The sequence below is a fragment of the Trichomycterus rosablanca genome, chromosome 19 (genome assembly GCF_030014385.1).
Source record: "Trichomycterus rosablanca isolate fTriRos1 chromosome 19, fTriRos1.hap1, whole genome shotgun sequence".
In the NCBI taxonomy this organism is placed as follows: Eukaryota; Metazoa; Chordata; class Actinopteri; order Siluriformes; family Trichomycteridae; genus Trichomycterus; species Trichomycterus rosablanca.
In genome coordinates this window covers 6,630,852-6,643,565 of record NC_086006.1, presented here as the reverse complement: position 1 = coordinate 6,643,565, position 12,714 = coordinate 6,630,852, and the positions used below count along the sequence as shown (strand labels likewise).

The following is a 12,714-nucleotide window of genomic DNA, read 5'->3' as shown; positions in this document are numbered from 1 at the left end:
GACATGTTCACTGTGGGGTGTACTCACTTATGTTGCCAGCCATTTAGACATTAATGGCTGTGTGTTGAGTTATTTTCAGAAGACAGTAAATCTACACTGCTATACAAGCTGTACACTGACTACTCTAAGTTATATCCAAGTTTCATGTCTATAGTGTTGTCCCATAAAAAGATATAATGAAATATTTGCAGAAATGTGAGGGGTGTACTCACTTTTGTGATACACTGTATATATATACAAAAAAAAACATCTTTTAATTTTTTGGAATTGATGTTTTAGCCACAACAGGTGTGATTGCTGACTGAATTGCCGTAGGATTGCTAGGACCGCCTCATAGTGCAAATTTATCTGTAAATGTAAGACACTTGAATGGTACCCGAATGAAATATGTTAAATCGCTAAACACAAATCTTACATTTTGAATTTCACAGCAACTTGCTTATTGTATGGCCAATTTCACAGTCTGTGACATGGCCGTGAATTAGATAGAGCCTTAATAATAATAATAATAATAATAGGCATAAAGTGCAGAAATACAGACAGCACCTACATGTGTCATGAACTGCAAATAACTAATAAAAGGCTGAAGGGAAAAAAACTTGCTCTGTAAATAAAACCTCTCAGACACAACAAAAACACCAAGTTATACAAACATCTATTTTTAGATTCTGGTGCCCCTGGTGCTGTATAAGTGAGAAAACACCTCTCACGCTCTTCATGAGTTTCTTGTGTGTTATTTTTATATTAGGGCACTTTGTCGGGCATTATCTCTTCCATATATGTCTATGTGGGTGTTTATATAAGTATTAGGACACGTATTCTAATGATTGAATTCATGTGTTTCAGGTTTTCAACATTTAACAGATGCTTTTTTATCCAAAGCGACATACATTATTGTGACACTATACTGTCTAAACAATTGAGGGTTAAGGGCCTTGCTCAAGGGCCCAACAGTGGCAACCTGGCAGTGATAGGGCTTGAACCAACAACCTCAAAAAAAAATTTTTTTATTTATTTTGTTTTTGCATTTTCTCCCCTTTTTCTCCCTTTTAGAGCGTCCAATTGCCAAAATGCGTCATGCTTTCTCTCCACTAATGCCGATCCCCGCTCTGATTGAGGAGAACGAAACTAACCGACGCTGCTTTGACACGTGGGCAGCAGCTGTATGCATTTTGTCACCTACACTTTGACGAGTGCAATGCGGATCTGCACTGTGTACGGAGAGACACACCCTGACAGCGCACTTTTCCCATCTCTGTACAGGCTCCATCAATCAGCCAGCAGAGGTCGTAATTGCATTAGTTATGAGAGAGACCCTATCCGGCTTTAATATCCCACCCCTATCTGAACAACAGGCCAATCGTTGTTCATGTGGCCGCTGCGCCACCTGAGCGGCCAAACCAGCAACCTTTTGATTACTAGTCCAGTCTTAACCACTAGGCTACAACTGCCCCTTCAGCCACAACAACTGCTAACAGGTGTAATAAAGCAATTAAATCAATTACATAAAGGGAAGTATATGTTTTCAACTTTGCAGCAACAGTTTAGGGAAGGTTCTTTCCTGTTCCAGCATGACTGTTCCCCTGTGCACAAAGCAAATCTATAAAAACATGAAGAAACAGAACACAGAGCCCTAATCTCATCCCTACTGAAAAGCTTTGGAATGAACCGGAACATCAATTGAGGCTTTCTTGACTTCAAATACTTCTTGTGAGAAGCCGTCTCAGAAGAGCGGCTGTTGTTATAGCTGTATATATAGATCAAATACAGGTCACTCTATTTTAATACCATTTGTCATGGTCAGCTGTCCAAATACTTTTAGCCATGTAGTGTATACGGGAGGACAAATCAATCATCAAGAAGTTAAGCAGCCATTGAGCGGTGAAGGACCTAGAGAGCTTCGGGTAATGAATCCAATTAGAGGTTCAGATCAGTGGTGCAGAGTTCGGGTAGCGTAATTATATAGCTCTGCTCTTGCTGGAAAAGAAAGAGGGGAATCTGGGTCACCGTGGTAACTAAGGAGGTCCTTACCAGCCCATGTTAATATGCTTTTTACAGAAATACAATTCCTAAATTCAACCTTATGCTACACTTTTCATGTGTCTTCTGTCCCGCTGAACGTCAGTCAGGGTGAAACCTGCCAGCTCAGAGCCGCCCTGTCTCTGCTCAGCTTCTTAAGAGTGTCTATCAAAAGTTGGCGACTTTGTGTTGTCATCTGTCTTTTTCCCCGTCTCTTTCTGTAACTTTCCTCCTGCTATTTCATTACTCCTGAGCAGGATTCCTGCAGTTTTGCCTGTGGTTAGAGTCAGAAGTTTGAATGAGTTCCTTGTTTAAATTCAGACTGCGTGGAGGGAAAGTTTGTATTGTCTCTCGCAGCCATTGCTCGTTGATAAGTGCTCCATCGAAAGCAAACAGCGCCTCGGGGGGACATTCCGGCTGTGTCGTGCTAATATTTCCCCCCTTCCGCTTTCCGTCGTGCTTACTCGCTAATAGATGCCTTCCCTTAAGGCGGAATGGATAGAGGACGGAAAGACAGGAGGAAGATGAAAGAGGGGGAAGTGTGAAAGCGTGCCGCAAGAGTCTTTACTTTTTGGCATCCGGTACCGCTTTGCTATCGCACGCTGTAAACTCCATCCAGTAATCCTAAAATGAAGCACGAGGCTCAGGAGAGGGCCGTCGGCTTAATCATAACACCCCACGTACGCTTTGCAGGAATGCTAACGTGCTAAACTGCCTCCGCCGCCTCCATCAGTATGCTGATTTAAATAGCAGCTCTATCACAGGAGGCCTCCAGACCTCCTACTACAGCGAAGACGCTGTCGCAAATACGGCGCAATGCTGACACAGGGTAGCTGTCAACGTCGCTAATCATCTCGGGTCTTCAGGTTTCGGTGCTGGAATTCAGAATTAATTAATAGTGACACACTGATATAAAAACTGCCAGCAGCTATGAATAAAAACATCATGTGATCTTTGCATCGGCATCCATGTTTCATGCACTAGTCAAACTAGTCTTATTTATATTAACCCTGCTCTTATATGTAGGGGTCACCACAGCGGCAAGCCTTTGACAACCCTTTTTTTCTATCCAGGTCTGGGACCAGCATTGAGAGTGCACCAGTAAGTGTACCTTCCAATGGCTAGGCTATTTCAGCCAATCACCTTCCCCCCAAGAGTAGACACCCAACTGGCCGATAGCACCGCTGATATTCGTATTCAGGATTACTGCAGTTAATTAAAGCAATTAATTATTATTGTTGGTGGTTTGGTGGGTAGCACTGTCACCTCACAGCAAGAAGGTCCTGGGTTCGAAGTTGAGGGTGCTATGCCGGGTCTTTAAAAAAAAAATTGTATACGCTCATACCCTTCCATTGGAAGGTGAGGGTGCTATGCCAGGCCTTTCATCAGCCATTGGCGCACCCATACCCTTCCATTGGAAGTTGTTGATGCACCCATACCCTTCCACTGGAAGCCGTTGGTGCACCCATACCCTTCCATTGGAAGATGAGGCTGCTATGCCAGGCCATTCATCAGCCATAGTGTATGAGCGTGTACCATTTTTTCCAGGTTCTCTGTGTGTGTACGTATTCTGTTAAGCCACATCTTCTCTCCAGTACCCCAAGCCCACGACGCCTGATCATAGCAATTACCGGCTTCTCCGAGTTCCCGCCGCTCTCTCGCACCTTTTCATTACCGAGGCCGCTTTTGTACCCGCTCACACGCTCTCACACGCTCTCAAAATAAGCGCAGGCTCCCTGTTTATCTACCTTCGCTACTTTCCTCTCCTAGCAGCGCGCTGCTTTCCAATAAGCGAAGCCTAAAAACTTCTGATGCGGCTCTGTACGTGCGCGTGCCGTTCTCAGCGTCTGTCCCGAACTAGCATATGGCTGTCAAACCGGTACAGCTGGAGTCCTCGAGCAGCGGCGCTGCGGCGCGGGCCTCCGAGACGCCGGCGTGCTATTTCAAAGAGGCTTCTGTTGCTTCTGAAAAGGTCTCGTTTTTGAACTGAGAGAATATGCAAGCCATTTCAATTACCAAAGCCGGCTTCAGCTGCTGGAACTTTCTACAGGCTGGAATCATAAATGCGTATAGGATTTTTTTCTCGTTCTTTGGTGCTCGTTCTTAGTTTTTTCTCGGCTTTGAAACTTCATGAGAGAAAAATAGAAAATTGCGATAAGGTGAGAGTTTTTAAGGTAGCACAGATGGGGTTTTGGAGGGTGCGGTTGTGCTTTAGAAGCCATGCCATGGATCGGATCATCTCAGGGATTCAGAAGACCAAGGGTGCTTATTGACTTAGTCTTCCAGTACATTATAAGCTCACTCTCAGTGAAGAGATCTATTCCAGAAGCTTGTTTTGAAAACCTGGCACCCGTCTCACATGAGAACTCTTCACGTAAACATGATATTTTCAAATCAATACTGCCGCAGTAGGAAGATTCTTGTTTCTTTTACCCTCTTGGACCAATTGGTGTTGGGTATGACTAAAGATGCCTAAGAATTACCAATGGCATCCAGTAGAAGAAACCATGAGAAGCATCAATCAAAGTTGAGCCTTCTAGTGGTTAAACAATACAATGTTTGATCTAGAGAGCATTATTAGCTCTGCAGATATCAAGAATGGGGTAGTTAGTGCCTCCTACAAGAACAGACTTTACTCTCCTGGATTGGCACTTGTTGTGATGATAGACGAGACTCGTACCAACCTTGGTACATTGGTATGTCGCCTGTCATTACGCAAACCTTCTATCTGGCTTTGGGACCAGCATTGAGAGCGCACTGATAACTGTGCTGTTTCGGCTAATCACCTTCTCCCCAAGGACATTAGGCAATCATGTCTTAGCAGACGTCCGACTGGCTGATAGCACCCCTGATGTTTGAATTCAGGATTACTGGATCTCAGCAGTAGTGAAATAAAAAGCAATTCATTATTATTGATAAATAAATGAGGGGCTTGGTGGGTAGCACTGTCATATGTCACAGCAAGAAGCTCCTGGGTTTGAGTCCCAGGTGGAACGGTCCAGGTTCTTCAAATACCTGGGTCCTGATCCATCTAAACTTTGTAGATGGATCAGGATATATATATATATATATATATATATATATATATATATATATATATATATATATATATACAGTGACTTACAGTATACAGCCCAACAGTGACTTACAGCCCAATAGTGGCGACCTGGCAGTGATGGGGTTTGAACCAGCAACTTTCCGCTTACTAGTCCAGTACCTTAACTGCCATTTTACTAAGTATTTTACTATGCACAGTGCAGCCTTGTCCTACCCTTAGCTTTCATCCGGGCAGGACTGCAGCACTATGGAGGTTAGATCTATATCGTCTGCTCCGAAACACTAAAGACAGGAGGCATGAGGGGGTCACAGACTGTTTAAGAAAGGCCTACGAGCTTGGCACCGTTAAAAAGGAGAAGAATGAGCTGCTATAGCACATTTACGAGAACCCGTTCCCCTCCCTTACTGTGCAAAGCAAAGCAAGCAAAAAAGACAACATAACCTAAAGAAGGGTAATTATAAACTGCCAGTTCTATCTCTGAATTTTTTATTTCCTTTTTTGGTGGCTGATTTATCAGGAGGAGATACTTGTTTTCGTGATGCTGTAAGCATGCATGTATCCGTAATGAACCCGGGGACTCTTGCAGGGTGCAGATAGGAAAAGGGCATCTAATCCTGGAATAATTACAGTAATGTCAGCGCTGCAGGCAGCACGAGTGGGACGCTCACACACATCCGGAACAGACACTCTCCTAACAACAGTGTGTGTTTGTGTTTGGTACACTACATCCTGCACAAACATGCACGACGATAAATCTACATACGCCGCACGTCCCGCTGAGTGAAAAACCACAAGCAATTGTCGAAACAAAGATGTACGTTATCATACAAAGTGTACAAGCTGATACATCTATTCAACGGTGTCTGCAAACCCCCAAGCAAGGTTTTGTTAATAATGCAAACCGCTTTAGTTTAGGCAACGGTGTGTAGTTACTGCTTAGATAAAATATTATCGTTTGATACGAACAAAATCCCTGTAGAAATGGTTTTGCTTTGTGCGTATTATATTGTAGGCAATGTATTATATCTAGGGTGCTACTAAATCCAAAAACTAAATCAAAAAGTGCCACACTTCATGGCAATCATTAAATTACACTCATAAATTTAATAATAGAATAAAAGGAATACACAGCACAGCCTACCTTAACGGTTGAATGTAAACCTAGAGCATCAAGGCTCAGTCTCAAATACGAAAATTCTCGTCCGTGTTTTGACACGCCCCGCTCTGTGTCCACAGCATTGGTTAGGAGCTTCCAAACTCAGTTACCCGAGCCGCTCAGGTGGCGCAGCGGTAAAATACGCTAGCACACCAGAGCTGGAATTTCGAATACATCGTATCGAATCTCAGCTCTGCCATCAGGCTGGGCTGGGCGGCTACATGAACAAAGATTGGCTGTTGTTCACAGGTTGGCACAAGCGGGCCCAGGGATCCTCATAACTGGTGCAATTACGACCTCTGCTGGCTGATTGATGGGAATAATGCTGATCAGGGTGTGGCTCTCCGTGCACAAGGCTGATCCGCATGTGAACTTACCTCGTGCAGGCAGTTGTAGCCAATCGGTTAAGGTACTAGTCTAGTAATCGAAAATGTCGATGGTTCAAGCCCCAGCACTGCCAGGTTGCCACTGGTGGGCCCTTGAGCAAGGCCCCTTAACCCTCAACTGCTTAGACAATATACTGTCACAGTACTGTAAGTCACTTTGGATAAAAGCGTCTCCTAAATGACAAAAATGTAAAATATGAATGTAAAAGATGCAGTCAGTACAGGACCTGTGTCAGAGGGGGCGTGTATCACTTGCGAAGCTCCTCAGTCAGCAGTGGAGGGTTGTATCGGTAGAGGTGAAGCGTAACGCAATCAGGGATAACTGGATACGAATAGATTAGGGGAATAAACTCAGTTACCCCAGTCGTGTTTTTAGCAGCCTTAGACTTTGACAACTTGGACATTTTGTCTAACCGATTGCTAACTGAATTTGCCGTAGGATTGCTAGGACCGCCTCATAGGGCAAATTAAACAGTAAACGTGAGGCACTTGAAAGCTACGCAAATACAAATGTTAAATCGCTAAACACAAACAGCAAATTGCTTATTACATGGAAAACGGCTCATTTCTTGGTCAGTGACACATTTTCACAGCTGTGAACAGGCAGGGCATTAATTATAACGTGTTAATGTGGCACCAATTTATTAAAATTTAGCCATTGGGGGGACACAACAGTGCACCCTCAGTGCTGGTTCCAAGCCTGGATAAACAGGAAGGTTGCGTCAGAAAGGGTGTCCGGTGTAAAAACTGTTCCAAATTAAGTATGTGGACCAATGATTCACTTTGATGAATCCTGACAGGAGCAGCAAACAGAAAGTAATCATGTATTTGTGTGTACATAACTATATGATCAATATATAAAATAGGCAGGTCCACACAGGTTAACTTTTCCAGTTGCCAGTTTTAGACTGGTGCACCAAGGGATTAAGCAGTGAAGCATTTCTTCTATCCATGCAACTCTTTCATCTGTGCTTAGAACCCCCACCCATTCCTGCCATCTCCAACATCCAAATAAGCCACACTTTGTAGCTGTAATATGGTCTCGTCTCCCTCGGAGAACTCCACACGTCCACACGCTCTGCTGTTCCTCTGCGTTTTTTAATCCCCACAATGAAGAATTGATTGGGAAATAACGAGCCGGTGATGAAAAGCGTTTTTAGCTCCGCTCAGGAAAAGCGGCGTGTCGTGCTGGCGGCTTCAGACTTTCCCCTTTCTCGCTTTTTCTCGCCGGTAAGTCCGCTTGCCTGCCAGCCGCACTACCTAATGAACTAACAGTGCTGCTGCTACTGCATCTTCTGATCTTCATATCTCATATCTGCCACTGAATTATTAACCAGACGCTCCCTTTTCTGGGATGTTGTGTCTCTTTATCCGCCAATACCCCCCTCGCCTTTTCTCCCACCCCTACTTTTTATTTTTTATTTATTTATTTGTTTTTGCTCTGGCCTGTTTTATCTCTCCATCACTGAGAAAGACCCTCTGGTAAGCCATGTGCCATGCGCCATGCATGCTCTGAGATGCAGATGTGTACTGAAAAATAAAGTATTTCTGGGTGTAGTAATGAGGGTCGAGAGTTTGCCTCACTTCTACGGATGTAGGTTTGTGAAGCAGGGTGGGTGTATGTAGTGGTAAGATACTGCCTCACTAACTCTGGGGGTGAAAGGTAATGATGGGAATGTGTCAGATCTATGCGCCCAGGTGAAATATTGACTGGTAAGCAAAAAATCTAAAGTGCCTTATTATCTTGTGACCTCTTGCCCCTTACCTTGCCCTTTGTTTCATGGTACTTTTCTTATGTACAACCTGATTTTGCCCAGTGACAGACAGATGAAGGTTAGGTTCAGTTTGATCAGCCAACCATGAATTTAGTCCTTCTTACAAAAAAGCTCTTGATAATCTCAGCATAGCGCTTATTACGAGAGATCAACACATGGAAATCTTCTACCCCTTAAAGCTTCTTTGAGCGTTCAAAGAAATGGTAATCAGACGCCGCTAAATCCGGACTATAAGCTCTCTCTCGGACTCTCAGACATGGCCAATTACTACTCCTCCCACCCTCACAAACTTTTTGAAGATCCCTGGTAGTATTAAAGTGGTCATTTAATTGCATTACAATAAATTGGCCTATAACTAGATTGAAACCTTTGTCTGATTTCCATAAACACCATAACTGTCTAGGGTATGGGGGTACATTGGCTCCCAGACAGCAACATGGGTTCCAGGGACCCGGGGGTTACTACAGTTTTTGTCCACCTTTCAAAATATGCACCAGGTGAGTTAGATGCTCTAAACCAGTGGTCCCAAACCACCGGGCCGTGGACCAGTACCAGTCCGTGGGTCATTTAGCCCGGTGGCCGCACAGAAGGAATAAATAATTACAGATCGCTACAAGAGCAATTAAATTTCCAATACTCTTCGGGTGTTATTATCTCCAATCACCACTAGGTGGGAGCAGAGTCTCGTTGCAGCGAAAAAAGCTCAGGATTCACACGGATTTTCCATTGTATAGTTTTTCTATTTCAAATCCCCCTGCCCCCACTGGTCCGTGAAATGATATCTTATATGAAACCGGTCCGTGGTGCAAAAATGGTTGGGGACCGCTGCTCTAAACTGACCCTAGACATTAATGATAATGTAAATAAGTGGGTGTTGCACTGTTATGGATTAGTGCTTTCTGCCTTGAGCACAGTGTTTCCAAGAGGGGGGTTGGGGCCATCGTGAACCTGGTCACATTGATAATAGTCTAAGTTTACGTTATGTCTAATATATTCCTTTTTTTTTTTTTTATCTAAATAACATTAATAATACTAGTTCTGTGTCATTAAAACCAACATCCAAGTGTCCAGCAAACTACCCAACATTAGCCAACCTATTATCATCTAATCTTCTTTGTGATTGGCTGATCAAATATCACCTAAGCACCAGCCCTAATGACTAAGACACACCGGTCATCCAGCAAAACCCAGGTCTTCTCTTTACCCCCCGTTTACCTTCCCTCATGTTAACCCCTGTTTCCCGGGTCTAGATCTGAATGCCCCGAGCCCATGCCTGAAGAAGACATGCGAGTTTGGCGGAACCTGCGTGGTGAAGGACGACGAGGCGGTGTGCGAGTGTCCAGACATGTGCCCCCAGGCCCAGGACCCCGTGTGTGGCAACGACAGCCACACTTACAACAGCCCGTGCCACATGAGAGCCATGGGTTGTGCCCTGCAGAAACACATCCAGATCCAGCACAAAGGAGCCTGTGGTGAGTCCACACAATACACACTACACACACTAAAGCAGCACTTTACACACCCAGTCCTTCAGAGTGGCATTCGTATTCTGAAAGGACTATAATTTTTCATCCTTATGACCTTTTTTTTAAAGATGCACTGAAGTTGGCTTGTTTTAGAAAGAAATGTTCACATGAGTCATGTTTTATGAATCAGGTTGGGCATCTTGTGAATCACCATCAGGTTCGGTGATGGAATGTGCTTTTTGTTCACTACACAAGGCTCGGTAATGCAAATCCCATTTCTGTAAAAGGTGGGACATTTGGTAAAAATAAAAAGAACAACAATCTGTGATTTGTTAATTGTCTTACACGTTAGGCATTACAGCTGCAGTTTTGGAGATGCTCTGACCCAGTCGTGTAGCCATCACAATTTGGCCCTTGTCAAACTCGCTCAAATCCTTACGCTTGCTCATTTTTCCTGCTTCTAACACATCAACTTTGAGGATAAAATGTTCACCTGCTGTCTAATATATAATATATCCCACCCACTAACAGGTGCCGTGATGAAGAGATAATCAGTGTTATTCACTTCACATGTCAGTGGTCAAAATGTTATGCCTGGTCAGTGTATATCTTTATTTAGCTCACCAATGGGCAATTTAGAATAACCATTTACCTTCTGCATGTTTTTGGGAGGTGCGATTAAACATTAAACAGTATTTATCCTGCCCTTTGATGGACCAGTTTTCAGGGTGAATTCTTGCCCATGCCCAGTGTTCCCAGAATAGACTCCAGACCCACCACCACCCTGACAAGGCTGAACTGGCCACTTAAGATGATAGCTTGAAATCCAAACACAGGTGGTACAGTGGGCACCACAAAGCAACAAGGGTCTCAGAGGCTAGGCCATAAAAAACATGCACAATGTAAACTGGCTATGTGAGTTGCCCTGTGATAGATTTGTGGGTGTATGTCCAGGGTGTATTATTGCCCTGTGATAGATTTGTGTGTGTGTTTCTAGGGTGTACTATTGCCCTGTGATAGGTCAGCCAAGTATCCAGCAAGCTACACAACATTAGAAAACCTATTATCATCCAATCTTGTCTGTGATTGGCTGATTAAATATCACCTAACCACCAGCCCTGATGACCAAGAAACACCAGTCATTCAGTAAAACCCAGGTTTTCTCTTTACTTTTACCTTCCTTCATGCTATCACCTGTTTGGTGTATTGTTACACACCTACCACACTAAAATAATCACAATACGACATTTTTGTCATGTCGCCCACCCACTCTTCATGTTCCTGTAATCGAGTTCTCGTGTTGAACCCTGCGGCGCAGGATGATCGGTGCTCTGCGAGGATCTTGTTCAATGTATTTTATTATGTTTTCACATTTAAATAGTCCTGGCCTGCAGAATGTTTGAGTAAGTCAGTGCTGTGTTGTCACACTGTGCTGATATTAATTTGCCCTCTCAGTAAATGGCAGTTATGTTCGGTTTCCAGTGCTCTGGGTCATTTGGCAGCATTGCAGTTGATGTGACAGTTCTGCAGGGCACTGGTGCTCTTTATCGCACGTCTTCAGCGCATTAATGACGTGTAGATAGGAAAATCTCTTTTCCCAGGGATAGAGACGCTTAGGTTTAGGTCTGTACTGGGAATGAGCACATGATTTGGGTTAGGAATGGGACGATGTGTACAAGACAGAGGTTAAATAGAAATTAGGAGGGATTCAGGGGTGCAACTATATGATTTGAATTGATACGTTTACTCTCTGTGTATGTAATGTGAAAAACAAGCCAATGGAAGCCATTCGTAAGCAGCACTATTGATGGGATTGACTTGGCGTTAAACTGGCAGCAGCAGAACAGGACAATAAAAAGTACCACCAAGCAGCTAATCCAGTGCTGGCGTGGATGCTTTTTCCAGCCTGTTTACAGAGCCCAGCTCTCCAGCGCAAGTGCACTTTATTATTATCACCATTAATTATCCCCTCTACATTCAGACCGCAGGCTCGGCTGTACTCACGCATTATGCCCGACAGTGAGTGTGCGCATTTGCATGTGTGTACTTAAGTGACTGTTTTATGGACTTATTATCGCCTGCACGCTGGTGTTTCTGAGCGTGTGTATGCATTTCAAAAAACAAAACACGGTCTTTGGTTGACCTGGGGTTCATAAACTGCCTTATCTTAACGACTCAGGGGTGGTTTAATCAAGGTACAGGGTGTGAATTTATTCAAGATGACGTTTGATTGGCAGCTGACCTCGTCCGACAGGCGTAGAGAAGTAAACTAAATTAAGGATTGTAAGGAACGCCGTCCGTTTATTTTTAAACAGCTTAATGAGGCAGCGGCCACCGAACAGAAATAACATATGTATAATGCCGGGTGATTCATGCATTGATGGAAATGATACGCATTTATTAAAAGCGAAGGGAATATCGGTTACCCACAAAGCAGCGAGACGGAGCAAGGAAACAAGCCAAGAAAAAGTCATCACACAGCAGAGAGAAGCAGGAGGTAAATAAAAAAGGACGGGGTAATGGAGCAGACTAATAGAGCCAGGCCTTGACACCATGGGATTTTCTCAGCCATTCACAAAAAAAATTGTACTCATATTCTCCCCGCCCTGGCCACCGTGGCCACTTTGCAGGGTAGTTGAGGCTGGAGATACATCTCATGTCTGAAATAAGTGGTTTTATATACAGCTCAGTAAAGCAAACATAAACTTACAGCCACTTCATTAGAAACACCAGCTTATTCATGTACTGATCCGACCAACCGTTGACCAGCACAATACATAAAACATACAGACAGTGGACCATGGCATGTGGCCAAAGATTGGAAAATACAAACATTGCCTGGTCTGATGAATCT

At 43.8% G+C, this 12,714-nt stretch overlaps 1 protein-coding gene across 3 annotated transcripts in view; it reads left to right on the top strand.

Annotated features, from left to right (window-relative positions):
- Nucleotides 1-12,714, top strand: part of agrn (agrin) — a 302,297-nt gene that overhangs the window by 206,804 nt on the left and 82,779 nt on the right. For all 3 annotated transcript variants that reach the window (XM_063015798.1, XM_063015797.1, XM_063015799.1), the window contains one exon: nt 9,645-9,866. In XM_063015798.1, coding sequence (XP_062871868.1) covers nt 9,645-9,866 — 222 coding nt within the window. The remainder of the gene's footprint in view (nt 1-9,644; nt 9,867-12,714) is intronic.